The sequence below is a fragment of the Geotrypetes seraphini genome, chromosome 9 (genome assembly GCF_902459505.1).
Source record: "Geotrypetes seraphini chromosome 9, aGeoSer1.1, whole genome shotgun sequence".
Classification (NCBI taxonomy): Eukaryota; Metazoa; Chordata; class Amphibia; order Gymnophiona; family Dermophiidae; genus Geotrypetes; species Geotrypetes seraphini.
Window position 1 is genome coordinate 56,674,235 of NC_047092.1, and position 15,970 is coordinate 56,690,204.

Here is a 15,970-nt window from a genome sequence, read left to right on the forward strand (position 1 = left end):
TGTAGCTGTCCTGCACTAACAAACATTGCAATGTTGCAATAGACTATAGAAAACATGAAAACCATCAGCTAATATTTTATGGGAACTTAACTTAAAATAACTATGTCCACATTAAAAAAATAAAAAGGAAGAATGAAATACACTTCTCCCTTGGTATTCGCGGGGGTTGAGTGCATAGCCAGATCGCGAAGTGTGAAAAATCGCAAATAAGTTTTTGGCCAGTTCTGACCCACCCCTGCCTCATTCTGGACCTTCCCACCTCCCTCCCGGCATCCCAGACCTTACCTGGTAGTCTAGCAGGCTTTCGGGGCAGGAGTGATCTTCCTACGATCCTGCCCCATACAGATCACTCATAGCAAATGGCTCTAGTAGACATCTGGTATTTTCTCACGGGCCAAATATAATTACACTGCAGGCCAGATTTGGCCCGCAGGCCTGAGTTTGAAACCCTTGCCCTAATTAGAAAATAGAATAATAGGACTGTTGCAAGATTTCTAGACAGAAACATTCCAATTAATAAATTCAAAATGAAATACTTTTTTCTACTTTTGTGAGTATTTTATTTTTCCATTCGCTTTAGTCACAATATCTCAGGGGGGGGGAGTTCTATTTTTTTCTTCTATCTTTGCATGGTGCCTTGTCCACTTGACATATCCTCTTTCTTCATATTCACCTTCCATCACCCTTCTGCATATCTAGCTATTGTGTCCAGCATCTACCCTCTATGTCCTTGTCCCTTTGTCCCCCTATGATCAGTATTTCCCCTCTGTGTCCCCGTTCCCTCTCCATCCAGCACTCCCCCTTTGTGTATCTGTCCCTATCCTCCCTCCATGCTTAGCATTTCTTCTCTGTGCATCACCTCTCTATTATTTTCTTCCCATAGTCCCACCCTGTGGCTTGCATGATCCCCTCTCTGTTCCTTTCTCTCCTCCTGCAGTCTGCATCTCTACCTCCCTAAATCCAGTGCTCCCCCGATCCAGTCTCTCTCTCCTTCTCTACTGCCTTCCCCCAGTCCAGCTGCATTTTTCCCTCTTCCTCTCTAACTATAGCAGTACCTCTCCTTCCAGTCCAACAGCACCTCTCCCTTCCCCTCCCACCCATCCTCCCACCAACCAGGGTCCAACAGCACCTGTTCCTTCCCTCAACCCCACCCATCCAGGACCCACCTCCCCTCCTCCCACCAACACACCCAGGTCCAGCAGCACCTCTCCCTTCCCATTCATCCATCCAGTTCCAGTAACACCTCTCCCACCCCCACCCACCCATGCCAAGCAGCACCTCTCTCCTCCCCACCCAGTTCCAGCTGCACCTCTCATCTTTCCAAGCAGGTCCAGAAACACCTCTCCCTTCCCTTCTCCTCCCCCCAACCAAGGCCCAGCAGCACCTCTCTCTCTCAACCCTCCACCCAACCCACTGAAGTCCAACAGCACCTCTCCCTCTCACCTCCCCACCCAGGTCCAGAAGCACTTCTCCCTTCCCCTTCCCCCACCCACCAAAAGTCCAGCAACTCCTCTCCCTTCCTCTCTTCCACCCACCCAGGTCCAGCAACACCTCTCCCTTCCCCTCCCTCACCTACCCAGATCCAGCAGCACCTCTCCTTTCCCCTCCCCCCCCCCAGGTCTAGCAGCACCTCTCCCTCTCACCCAAGCACCACCCAGGTCCAGCATCACCTCTCTTCCTTCTACCCACCCAGGTCCAGCAGCACCTCTTCCTCTACCCTACTTGATAACTGTACATTTCCATTTGCTTGCACAGCTTATGTACCATTAGCAGTTCCCTCTAGCAGCCTCAGGGCTTTTTCTAGTCTGAGCCTACCTTTAAGAAAAGAGGAAGTTGCATCTTCACAGGCAAGCCAGCCTAGGAAAGGCTCTAAGGCTGCCGGAGGGAATGCTATGGCAGCTGTGCAAGCAAGGCTGTTGTTGCTAGTTTGGGAGGTAGAAGGGGCAAAAGGACGGCGACAGCAGAAGTGACAGCAACTATGGGTGATGGCAGCAGTCAGCAACTGCAGAAGGGTGGGAGTCATGCAGGCCGTGTTTTGTAGTTATTGTAGTCTCTTGTGTTCTTTTTCTGCAATACCACAATATAGTGAGTTGCAATAGTCCAGGTATGGTATTAGGACAGACTGTGCTACTGTCCTGAAACTGACCTGGGTTAGGACTGGTCTTATTGTCCTCAGTTCTCATCTTAAAGAAGAATATTTTCACTAGAGAGGTGATATGTATGTTGAAGGTTAAGTTCCCTTCTGAGCCACCGTAGTTTCCCTTTCTCGTGGCTGCTGGGGAGGGAGTGGTCCTGCTGGGCTAAGCGACACCTCACTCCCGAAAGCCGAAACCTCCCTTCGGTTCAGCAATGCCGGTTCGCCCCGAGGCGAAGATGTGAGGAAGCCGTCCATCGTCCCTTGCCGTCGTGGGGTGAATTCGGGTTGACAGGCTGTAGCAGCCGCTCTCCTCCTCCTTTTAGGCATCGATATAATCTCCGATAGACTCAGATAAGAGGAAAATTTTCCTGGCAGGGAGACAAGTTGTCGGCGTCCTAACTACACCGCAGCCATCTTGCTTCCTCTCTCTTTTTTTTTTTTTTTTTTAGTATTATTATGAAAACCATTGTAATACCACACCCTGTACTCAAAGTTTATTTAATTTGAGAAGAGAGAGTGATCCACTGCATCGAAAGCTGCCGAGATGTGAAATTGTAGTAGTATAAATTGCTTGCCTTTGCTGAGTTGATATCTTACTTTAGAAGTTTGTTCAAGTAATGGGTGTTCAGTTCTGTGCCTTGGCCTGAAGCTATGTTGTGATTTGTGGAATCCATCTGTTTGGTCTATGAATTTAGCTAGTTGCGTAATAACACAGAATTCTAGTAGTTTGGCAGGCTATAGAATCCCTGCTACCAGTCTGAAATTTTTTGCTTTGGTCAAGTCGAGATTTTCGGCTTTAGGTATGGGTGTTGATGCTATAGTCAATATTGTTTTGGATGCTATAGCCGATATTGTTTTGGGATAGAGCCTGTTTTCTAAGCATGTGTTTACTAGGTTTGTCAACCATAGCAGAAAGTTAGGGGGACATGAGTTATTAGGCTAGCTGGGCATATATCTAAGTAACAATAGTTTTTATCTTCAGCCAGCTCAAGATCTCTTGTGTTGACTGAGGTGAATTTTGACCAGCATCTGTCAGCTGGAATCCCTTTGTTCTCGTTATATTTTGCAAGGTATAGATCTACATTATCTTCTGGGTCATGTGTGAATGATGTCCTCACGGTTCTGATTTTTTCTTGAAAGTAATGTGCCAGATTGTCTGTGTCTGGTTGTTGTGAGGCTGGACCTTTTGTTATATCTTTGGTGGAAATCAGCGAGTTATAAATGCTAGCGAGACATTTGGAGGAGTTTTAGATTGGGCAAAAGTATGATTTTTTTGCTTTGGTCACTGCTACCGGTAGTTTGTATTGTTTTATTTCTTTACTCCAGTTAATGTAGTGTTCTAGTTTTTGTTCTTTTCTCCAGATCCTTTCTGCTCTCCTTACTTCTTTCCTCATGGCATTTAGCTGTTCTGTGAACCATGGATTATTTTGACGTTTCAGTTTTCTTGTTTTTATTGGTGCAATTCTATCTAGAACCATGTTTGCTAGATTTTACAAGGCTGTAATGCCTTTGTCTATGTCTTTGTTCATTGGCTCTAGTTTTTCAATAATTTCCTTTCAGAATTTCTCTGTGGAATTTTACTAAGTTTTAAAAATTTTTGTTTTTTTTGTTGCCTGTACCATTGTTCCGTATATTTTTAAGTAGAAGTTCAGGAGATGATGATCTGACCAGGTAAGTTGTGATTTTTAGGCTATTTGTTAAGTGTGTGATGAAATCTAGAATGTGTCCACCTTTGTGAGTAGGGTCTTTTGGGGAATTTCTAGTTGTTCTATTAAGTTCTAGTTCCATTGAGTTCTAGTTGTTCCATTAAGCTTTGGAAGGTGCGCACCTTTGGGTCACCTTGTACTTCCAAATGAAGGTTTAGGTCTTTTATGACTACCAGATTAGGGTTGTTAGTGGCGTAGTGAGAAATCAGGTTAGTGGTTTTATCTTCTACCGTGTTCCAGTTATCTGTTGGTCTATATATTAATAACAGTTTTATGTTTTTCCTTCCTGCTTGGTTTTTTAGGTTGCAGACCATATATTCCAGTCCATGGTCATTGCAGCTGTCTAGATTTTGTAAAGAAAAGAATGATTTGTACATTAGGAGGATGCCCCTTTCTCTTCTGTTTTTTTTCTGAAAGATTGGATTAATTTGTACAGGTGGGCAAAGATTAGCTAGTACTGGGGAGTTGTCATCTCTACTATATATATTATCCCTGCTTGGCTATTTGTTATCAGGTCCTTTATTATTAAGATCTTGGTCTTGTTGCAGACAGCATGTGTTCTGTGACTGGGTGAAGGCCCAGCGAGTGCTCAAGCCTTGGAAACCAACACAGGTAAATTGACCGAGCATTAGTCTGGAGGTTGGTGGAGACTTTAGCAAGACCAGGAAAGACAAAAATAAAAGTCCAACTCACTGTTTCTTGGCAAAGAAGCAGAATTTATTGTAACAAAATAAGATTTCAGATCAAACAGTTCCTTCAGTAGGACTTCACTATAGGTACTTTATTTTTGGCTCCTGCCTTAAGCAACTTTCTCCATTCCTAGAGCTTCAGGATTCTAAATTCTTTCCATTCAAAACAAAAGTCTCTTTTCAAAGTATGCCCATCAAATCCGCAAAAAGGTTTCCAAGCATACCATTGTCCATAACATTCTAAAACATATCTCAGAGCTCTAGTAAGGGGCACAGGATTTGCACAGTCCTTCTGTCCTATAGCCTCCACTTCTTAAAAGGGTTTGTAATTCTAGACCAAAAAACTGGATGAGGCCTGAACACAGGGCCTTGCAAACTACTGTAAGTGGTAAGTATTTCTAAAAACCTTTACCATTCTGTTACTGTCAATAAATGGTTAAAACCTGAGTTGCTTTCTTTGAGCTTTTAAAGCACTGCTCAAAGGATTGTTCTGCTGTCTAGAACCCGCCCAAAAAACCCCTTTCAGGTTATACAAAACATTCGCTACTATCTTACTACTTCAGAACTTTTCACAGCTGCACTCCTGGAATTATCCTCTTCTACCACTCGGGCTTAGATTCTCAAAAATTTGCATTAAAATCCGATGGGCCACTATTGCAGCCGTTATAGTAACACTTTAAAAAAAATGAGTCATTCTTCAAAAAACACTCATAGTTAGGTGTGGGAATGTAGATTTATTCTGCTAGTATTCTAAAGGCAGTTCTGTGTGAACTTGCCATTATAGAATTCACGCTTAGGACCGGATTTTGTAACTGGTGCCTTTGCCGGTGGCCACCTTAAAAGTGGCTTCTTTGGGCAGAGGGAGTGAAACCTGTGGAAATTCATCATCGGATATTGACTCAGTATGGACATAGCACCATGAATCAACAAAAGGTTTATGAGTGACATAGTAAATGATGGCAGATAAAGATCTGAATGGTCTATCTAGTCTTGTCCATTAGTTATACATATTATAAATTCATGATTAAATTAACTTGTCTTTTTTCTTTGATATTTCTGAGCTATAGACCATAAAGTCCACCTGGTACTGTCCTAGGTTCCAACTGCTGGAGTTGCCATTCATGCTCACTCTAGCCTATCTCACTATCCCATTCTTTGCAGGATACCTACCGTAAAGTCTGGCCAGTAACATCCTCATGTTCCAGTTTACTGGAGTTCCTACTGATGCCCTCCCCAGCCCATCCTCCACCAAATCACCATATATGGGACACAGACCATGCAAATCTGCCCAGTACCGGCCTTAGTTCTTTAATTCATACTATTAATTTTCTAGTTAGAGATCTCTATGTTTAAAGTGGGAAGAACAGGTGTAACCGACAAAGGTCATTCTCTTTGCCCATCAACATAGCGCACACAAGAGCTCATTGACAGGGTAGATGCCTTGATTAGAGAAGACCAATGGATAATAGTGTCTCAATTGGCTGCAACTTTGGATATCAGCTATGGATCAGCATTTTCCATAATGCTTGATGACTTGGGAAACAAGAAAGTCTGCGCTCGATGGATTCCCAAAAAACTTACTGATCTGCACAAGCAACAGTGTGTAGAGGTTGCAGCCTAGTTCCTGAGATAGTATGAAGAAGATCCAAGTATTCTGGAGAGAATTTTCACCAGCAACGAGACAAGGGTACATCACTGTGACCTGGAGAGCAAAAGGCAAAGTATAATGAAGTAAAGGAAGCGGTGCTCACCGGCTTCAGGAGCAGCCTAAAAATTTATTCTCTGCAGGAATGCAGAAGCTGAATGATACAACAAATGTGTCGTCTTGCATGAGGACTATGTAGAAAAGTGATATGTTCATTTGCTCACAGTTAACTATTAAAATCATTAAATGTATGTTGCCTTTACTTTCTGATTTACTCTCGTAGAAGTAGAAATCAATTGAACCAAGGTAATTAGTTTCAAATTAATTCAAATGTCCCAAAATTAAAGGGGCTATAAAATAGTTGGGGGACAATGCAGAAAGATCACTAGAGAAGGTTTGCCTTTAGAAAGTGTTTATTTACACTGTGCATTTGATCTTTGAAGTGCTGCACTAAGACAGGACCTTTATTTCTGTTCTGGTTTTAAGAAGATTCTGATTTGTAATTCAGTGGTTTGTTTATTTATTTGATTCTTACACAGGTGACATGAGGAATGATATGTACATTACTATAGAAAGAGGAGAATTTGAGAAAGGAGGAAAGAGTGTGGCTAGAAATGTGGAAGTGACAATGTGCACATGGGACTTTGCAGGCCAATACTTAAAGGCAAGTACATCTTACTGTTAAATATTCTAATTTCCTTGGTTAGAAATTGGAAACTTACATCCATTTTACTGGAAATTAATACTATTGACTATCACAGAAAAAAAAAATTCTTTGTTAACAGAAATCTGATATGTTTGGAGAATATAAGGCATATTTGTATTGCCATCATTTTGTTAATGCAAATGGGGAAATATGTGGCTGACCACAGCCAGTGCTTGTAACTTAGTCACATTGTATTACAATGCAGGAAATATTATATTAATGTCTAGTGTCTTCAGATTCCATAGTCATGTTGCAGGGGTGATGCATACCAAGAAGGAATAGAAAACTGCTGCTGCAAGATGATCCATAGCTGTTCCTCAGAATTATGAAGCTTCCCTTCCATCCCTAGCTAGCTGGAACTATATACCCCCCCAAAAAAAAAACTGCCCCCCAAAAGCAAAGTAACAAAAGACTTAGTCAGTTGCCAGCCCAAAGAAAGGACTGGTGGAGAAAACTACTTAAGAAGATAAGAATTGCCAAACTGGGACAGACCGAAAATCCATCAAGCCCAGTATCCTGTTTTAAACAGTGGCCAATCCAGTTCCCAAATACCTAGAGATCCCAAGTAGTAAAACAGATTTTATGCTGCTTATCCTAGGAATAAGCAGTGTTTTCTCCAAGCTATCTCAATAATGATCTATGGATTTATCTTTTTGGAAATTATCCAAACCTTTTTTAAAACCCTGCTAAGCTAACTGATTTCTCCAAATTCTTCAGTAATGAATTCCAGAGTTTAATTACACATTGTGTGAAGAAATATTTTCTCTGGTTTGATTTAAATCTACTACCGAGTACCTTCATCACATGCCCCTTAGTCCTAGTATTTTTGGAAAGTAAAAGAGTGATTCACATCTACCCTTTCCACTCCACTCAGTATTTTAGAGACCTCTATCATATCACCCCTGAGTCGTCTTTTCTCCAAACTGAAGAGCCCTAGCTGCTTTAGCCTTTCCTCATAGGGAAGTCGTCACATCCCTTTTATTATTTTTGTTGCCCTTCTCTGTACCTTTTCTAATTTTGCTATATCTTTTTTGAGATAAGGGTCCAAAATTGCACACAGTATTCGAAGTGTGGCCATACATAGAGCAATACAAGGACATTATAATATTTTCATTTTTGTTTTCCATTCCTTTCCTGATAATTCCTAACATTATGTTTGCTTTCTTAGCCGCCACTACATATTGAGCCGAGTGTTTCAACGTATCCTAAATGATGACAGATCCTTTTCCTGGGCAGTGACTCCTAACGTTGAATCCTGCATCATGTAGCTATAGTTTGTGTTGCTCTTTCCCACATGCATCACTTTTCACTTGCTCACATTAAACAGCATCTACCATTTTGATGCCCAGTCTCATAAGGTCCTCTTGCAATTTTTCATAATCCTCGTGTGATTGAACAACTTTGTGTCATCAGCAAATTTAATTATCTAACTAGTTATTCCCATCTCTAGATCATTGATAAATATGTTAAAAAGCAGCAGTCCCAGCATAGACCCCTTGGAGAACCCCATATTTACCATTCTCCATTTAGAATATTGATCATTTAAACCTACTCTGTTTTCTGTCTTTCAACCAGTCCATACCTCCCATGACTTTCTAATTTCCTCAGAAGTCTTTTATAATGTACTTTGTCAAATGCCTTTTGAAAATCCAAATACACAGTATCAACCAGCTCACCTATATCCATGTTCATTCACCCCTTTAAAAACATGCAGTAGATTGGTAAGACAAGATTTCCCTTGACTAAATCCATGTTGGCTTTCTCTCATTAATTCATGCTTATGTATATGTTCTATATGTCAACTCAATCAAAACCAAAAATGTAGTAAATCATGTTTCCAAGGACAAATATATTGCAATTCAAATCATCACAATACCACTGAAGATATTTCAATTATATAGAGCCATCAGAAGTGGCACTCCAGGTACACAAGATACCAAGCTTATGGAGCTATATGCCACTACGCTTCTTCATCGGCTCATAGATTAATACAGGGAATCTTGTTATAAACTATATATATTGAATTTTAAATAGCTTATGTTGAAAATTTAAATCAGATTTATCTGTAAGGTCCTGGTAAAGACTTTAGCTTATACCAAGAGATAGAAAACACCAACGTCGACATGCATATTTCATATGCAAAGTATTGCTTCAGGGTGCGGCAATATTAAATCAATAAAGTTTTAAACATGGCAAGCACCAACGCTGTCCTCAGCGTGTATAGTCTAAAAGTTTTAGTCCTATTTTCGACCTCCAAGCCCTCAACAAATGTCTTGTAAAAGAAATGTTTCACATGCTATCCCTTGGAACTTTATACCCATTTCTAGAACAAAACAATTGGCTGTGCACTCTCGACCACAAAGATATCCATTCACCCCAACTACAAAAAGTTTCTTCGTTTTCAAATAGCTCATCAACAGTTTCAGAACAAAGTACTGCCATTCAGCCTTGCTTCCTCTCCAAGAGTATTCACAAAGTGCCTGGTGGTGATTACGGCTGCTCTAAGGTCTCACGGGTTGCAAGTGTTCCCGTATCTGGATGATTGGTTGATCAAAGCTCTGTCACCTCAAGCAGTGCATTCAGCAACACAGGTGACAACTTCTAGGGTTCGAAGTCAACCTCCCAAAGTTGACTTCTCAACTACCCAACCCTCAACTTTCCAAACCTTCAACTTCCCAACCCTCAAAGTTGATTTCTCAACCCTCTCAAGAATTAGAATTCATAGGAGCCTGATTAAACACTGCTCTTCTGCAGGTGTTCCTTCCTCAACAAAGGCAAATCACCTTGCTTCATCTTTGCAACCAGGTGACCACTCAACACAGCAAATCAGCAAGGAAAATGATGTGTGTCATGGGTCACGTGGCAGTTCATGTCACTCTCTTCACTCGACTTCACCTAAGGACAGCTCAGTGGACCTTGGCATCACAATGATGTCAAGCCACGGATCCCTTGTCTCAATGGATCAAAATCACTTTGTCTCTTTCCAGAGGCCTGCTTTTTCAAATACCTCCTCTTCAAAAAGTGTTTACGACAGACGCATCCATGTATGCGTGGGGAGTTCACCTGGATGGTCTCAAAACTCATGGTCTGTAGTCTCCTTGAGAACAAGCAAAAAGCAAACAACAAACAACAATTCCTTTTGTCTCCTTGAGAACAAACATTCCACATCAACCTGTTAGAACTGAGAGCAATTTGCAATGCTCTAAAAACATTTCAAGATCATATCTCCAATCAAGTCCTTTTTGTGCGAATGGACAATCAAGTGGTGATGTTCTACATCAACAAGCAAGGGGGCACAGGCACTCTTCCTCTATGTCAAGAAGCCGAACACATTTGGAATTGGGCAATTCCTCGCAACATATTTTTCAAAACCATATATATGCAAAGCAAACAATGCCCTTGCAGACAATCTAAGCAGATTTCTCTGACTTGACGAGTGGTCTCTGAACTCCAAAGTTTTGCACCACATCTTTTCTCTTTGGGGGACTCCTCAGATAGACCTGTTTGCATCTCCCCACAATCACAAGTTACCTCGTTTCTGCTCCAGACAATACTTTCCTCTTCATCTCGAAGTGGATGCTTTTCTTCTGGATTAGATGAACAAGTTCCTCTATGTGTTCCCACCAATCACTCTTATTCTAAAGATTTTAGTAAAGCTCAAGCAAGAGTCAGCCACTATGATCCTGATAGCTCCTCGGTGGCCCAAGCAACCATGGTTTTCCCCTTCTACTTTGACTAAGAGCTAAGGATCCAATTACATTGCAGATCTCTCCATCTCTACTCACTCAGAGTCAAGGATCTCTTTTACATCCAATCTACAGTCGCTGCACATAACAGCTTGGTATTTCTTGGTCTAGCTTCATCAGAATTTAATTTTTCAAACTTAGTACAGGCCATCATAGCTACTTCCAGAAAGCCTTTACTCAGCAATGCAATCAACAGAAGTGGACACGCTTCATATTGTGGTGTAACTTTCACGATGTGGATGCTTTACATAGAAACATAGAACATAGAAACATAGAAGATGACGGCAAAAAAAGGGCTACAGCCCATCAAGTCTGCCCACTCTGCTTACCCACCCCCTGTCTATGCCCTAATGACCCAATTTCCTTATCTTGACCCTCGTAGGGATCCCACATGGGTATCCCATTTATTCTTAAAGTCTGGCACGCTGTCTGCCTCGATCACCTGCACTGGAAGCTTGTTCCAATGATCAACCACTCTCTCTGTGAAGAAATACTTTCTGGTGTCGCCATGAAATTTTCCGCCCCTGAGTTTGAGCGGGTGCCCTCTTGTGGCCGAGGGTCCCTTGAGAAAGAAAATATCATCTTCCACTTCGACACGTCCCGTGAGGTACTTAAATGTTTCGATCATGTTTCGATCATGTACTTAAATGTGTCTCCCCTCTTCCTACGTTCCTTCCTTTCTCCTCTTCTGTTCCTTCAGTGTTGGACAATCTTCTACATTTATCCAACTCTGAACTTAAGACTACTTCAGTCAAAGTTCACCTCAGTACTATGCTCCTTTCAACAATAAACTTCTTCCCACTCATCCAATTGTATCTCGGTTCATGAAAGGATTTTTTAACTCTAAACCTCTGCTGAGAAGCCCTCCAGTTGTTTGGGATCTTAATATAATCCTTTCCATACTGATGAAGCCACCATTTGCACCAATGGCATCTATTCATGTAAAGTTTCTCATGTGGAACGTAGTCTTCTTGATCTCCATCACTTCTGCTTGTAGAGTAAGTGAGCCTGAGAAACAAAATGGGGGAACTAGAAGCCATGGCCAATGCAGAAGACATAGACATCATTGGAATTTCTGAAACATGGTGGAATGAGGAAAACAAATGGGATACAGCACTGTCGGGGTACAAACTCTATCGCCAGGACAGATCAGGACAGAAAGGAGGTGGAGTAGCCCTATACATAAAAGAAAGCATACGATCGACAAAAATGGACACAGCAGAGACGGCCAACAAGCTAGAATCGCTATGGGTTAAAATACCAGGAAAGAAAGGGCCTGAAATAAAGATAGGCCTATACTATCGTCCACCTGGACAAACCGGAGATATCGATGAAGAAATGGAAGCCGAGATGAAGCGAGAAAGCAAAAGCGGGAACACAGTTATTATGGGAGACTTCAACTACCCTGGGATAGACTGGAGTCTTGGAAGCTCAAAATGCGCTAGAGAGACAGAATTCCTGGAAGCTACACAGGATTGCTTCATGGAGCAGCTTGTTAGAGAACCAACGAGAGGAAATGCCACTCTGGATCTAATCCTAAATGGGCTAAGGGGACCTGCAAAGGAAGTAGAAATAGTGGGACCGTTGGGAAGCAGTGATCATAATATGATCAAGTTCAAGGTTGAAGTAGGAATACCGAAAGGGAAGAGAACCATAGCGACAACTTTAAACTTCAGGAAAGGAAACTACGAGGCAATGAGGGAAATGGTAAGAAAGAAACTTAGGAACACGTCCAAAAAATGGCAAACGGTACAACATGCCTGGTCTTTTTTCAAGGGCATGGTGAGCGAGGCGCAAAATACATATATCCCCAGGTTCAGAAAGGGGTGCACAAAGAGTCGAACAAAAGACCCGGCATGGATAACCAAAATAATGAAGGAAGCAATAGGCAATAAGAAAAATTCATTCAGGAAGTGGAAAAAGGACAAAACTGAGGAGAATTGGAAAGAGCACAGGAAAAATCAAAAAGAATGTCACCGTGTGGTTCGAAAAGCCAAAAGAGAGTACGAAGAGAGGCTAGCTAAGGAAGCACGAAACTTCAAACCATTCTTTAAATATGTTAAAGGGAAGGAGCCGGCTAGGGAGGAGGTAGGACCGCTGGATGACGAAGACAGGAAGGGAGCTGTGAAAGAGGAGAAAGAAGTGGCGGAAAGGCTAAACATGTTTTTTTCGTCTGTATTTACAAATGAGGACACTTCAAACATACCGGAACCTGAGCAATTCTTTCATGGAAGTCAAACAGAAAAATTAACATCCATAGAAGTGAGCCTTGAAGACGTACGCAGGCAGATAGGAAAACTAAAACCTGACAAATCCCCGGGTCCGGACGGAATACATCCAAGGGTTCTGAAAGAATTAAAGGAGGAGATAGCGGAACTACTACAGCAAATTTGCAACCTGTCCCTAAAAACAGGCGTGATCCCGGAGGATTGGAAAATAGCCAACGTTACGCCCATCTTTAAAAAGGGATCAAGAGGAGACCCTGGAAATTACAGACCAGTGAGTCTGACCTCGGTTCCGGGAAAAATGGCAGAAGCTCTGATAAAAGAAAACATTGATGAACATTTCGAAAGGAACGAACTACTGATAACCAGTCAACATGGTTTCTGCAAGGGTAGATCGTGCCTAACGAACTTACTGCACTTCTTCGAGGGAGTTAACAAACAAATGGACAGAGGAGACCCCATAGACATCATATATCTAGATTTCCAAAAAGCCTTTGACAAGGTGCCCCATGAACGTCTACTCCAGAAGCTGAAGAACCATGGGGTGGAAGGAGATGTACATAGATGGATCAGAAACTGGTTGGAAGGTAGAAAGCAAAGGGTAGGAGTGAAAGGCCACTACTCTGACTGGAGGAGGGTCACGAGTGGTGTACCGCAGGGCTCGGTGCTCGGGCCACTGCTATTTAATATATTCATAAATGATCTAGAAACAGGGACAAAGTGTGAGATAATAAAATTTGCAGACGACACCAAACTTTTTAGTGGTGCTCGGACTATAGAAGACTGCGAAGAATTGCAAAGGGACTTGAACAAGCTAGGGGAATGGGCGACGAGGTGGCAGATGAAGTTCAACGTTGAGAAATGTAAAGTATTACATATGGGAAGCAGAAACTTCAGGTACAACTATACGATGGGAGGGATATTATTGAAGGAGAGTATACAGGAAAGGGACTTGGGGGTAATGGTGGACACAACAATGAAGCCGATGGCACAGTGTGCAGCGGCCGCTAAGAAAGCGAATAGAATGCTTGGTATAATCAAGAAGGGTATTGCGACCAGAACGAAAGAAGTTATTCTGCCGTTGTATCGGGCGATGGTGCGCCCGCATCTGGAGTACTGCGTCCAATTTTGGTCACCATACCTTAAGAAGGATATGGCGTTACTCGAGAGGGTCCAGAGGAGAGCGACACGTCTGATAAAAGGTATGGAAAACCTTTCATACGCTGAGAGATTGGAGAAATTGGGGCTCTTTTCTCTGGAGAAGAGGAGACTTAGAGGGGATTTGATAGAAACTTACAAGATCATAAAGGGCATAGAGAAAGTAGAGAGAGACAGATTCTTCAAACTTTCAAAAAATAAAAGAACAAGAGGGCACTCGGAAAAGATAGAAGGGGACAGATTCAAAACGAATGCTAGGAAGTTCTTCTTTACCCAACGTGTGGTGGACACCTGGAATGCGCTTCCAGAGGACGTGATAGGGCAGAGTACAGTAATGGGGTTTAAGAAAGGATTAGACAATTACCTACTGGAAAAGGGGATAGAGGGGTATAGATAGAGGATTACTGCACAGGTACTGGACCTGTTGGGCCGCCGCGAGAGCGGACTGCTGGGCACGATGGACCTCTGGTCTGACCCAGCAGAGGCACTGCTTATGTTCTTATGTTCTTATGACCCACCTTTTACTGTATTTCATCATGACAAAGTGGTTCTTAGAACTCATCCAAAATTCCTTCACAAAGTAGTCATGGAATGTCACCTGAATCAATCCATTGTGCTTCCAGTTTTCTTCCCAAAGCCTCATTCTCTTCCTGGAGAAACAGCTCTTCACACGTTGGACTGTAAGCGTACCTTGGCTTTACTGCAGTCAAATAACTAAGCCATACAAGTCTTCATCTCAACTGTTTGTCTCCTTTGACCCTAACAGATTGGGTCTCCCTATAACCAAACAAACTATTTCTTCATGGTTAGCGGCCTGTATCTCCTTTTGCTATGTGCAGGCTGGGCCCCTCAGTCTTATGCAGGCTGGGCCCCTTATGCAGTCTGGGGCTCTTATGCAGCTCAAGGGGCATGTTACAGCACAAAATGTCCAAGCTATGGCCCTGTCAGTAGCTTTCTTACATTCCACTCCCACTGATGATATTTTCAAAGCAGCTACATGGTCCTCAGTTCATATATAACACTAAATGTGAATCAAAAAATAATTATAATATGTTTTAAATTATTATAAAATAATTTATAGAGTGCTCAGTGTGATATCTTATTCAAAACCAACAGGTTAATAGAATGAAGATGTGATAACATTCCATCATTGCACTCACCTACCTACCAGCCCTATCTAATTTAGTAATTCAAGCTAAATAATGATGGTAAAAAATTTATAGATGAATACTTAGCTGAATATAGTTGGTGAAAACATAGATATTCACATATATTTCCTTAAGTTCTGCTTATTGAAGCTGGAGGTTGTACAATGAAGTCTTTTCAAATATGAAACCCGTTGGTTTAGTAGAAAATGTGAAAAAAGTGAGTCTCCAAATCCACCGTTAAAAGTTAATACATTTCAGCATATAGCCAAAACTCCTTGTAGTGAAAGCAATCCAACATTTCCTCAACACCGATCGTGTTTCACTATATCTTGCGTCATCAGGAGGAAACAACTTCGGACCACACAATGGAGAGAACACGCCGACATAGGATTCCAACTAGAAAGTTAAATCAACGTTAAATTAACTTTCTAGTTGGAATCCTATGTCGGCGTGTTCTCTCCATTGTGTGGTCCGAAGTTGTTTCCTCCTGATGACGCAAGATATAGTGAAACACGATCGGTGTTGAGGAAATGTTGGATTGCTTTCACTACAAGGAGTTTTGGCTATATGCTGAAATGTATTAACTTTTAACGGTGGATTTGGAGACTCACTTTTTTCACATTTTCTACTAAACCAACGGGTTTCATATTTGAAAAGACTTCATTGTACAACCTCCAGCTTCAATAAGCAGAACTTAAGGAAATATATGTGAATATCTATGTTTCCACCAACTATATTCAGCTAAGTATTCATCTATAAATTTTTTACCATCATTATTTAGCTTGAATTACTAAATTAGATAGGGCTGGT

The 15,970-nt window shown here is 41.8% G+C and overlaps 1 protein-coding gene across 5 annotated transcripts in view; it reads left to right on the forward strand.

Annotated features, from left to right (window-relative positions):
• DOCK4 (dedicator of cytokinesis 4) overlaps positions 1-15,970 on the forward strand; it is a 650,492-nt gene that overhangs the window by 255,571 nt on the left and 378,951 nt on the right. For all 5 annotated transcript variants that reach the window (XM_033958349.1, XM_033958350.1, XM_033958353.1 and 2 more), the window contains one exon: positions 6,717-6,841. In XM_033958349.1, the coding sequence (XP_033814240.1) occupies positions 6,717-6,841 (125 nt within the window). The remainder of the gene's footprint in view (positions 1-6,716; positions 6,842-15,970) is intronic.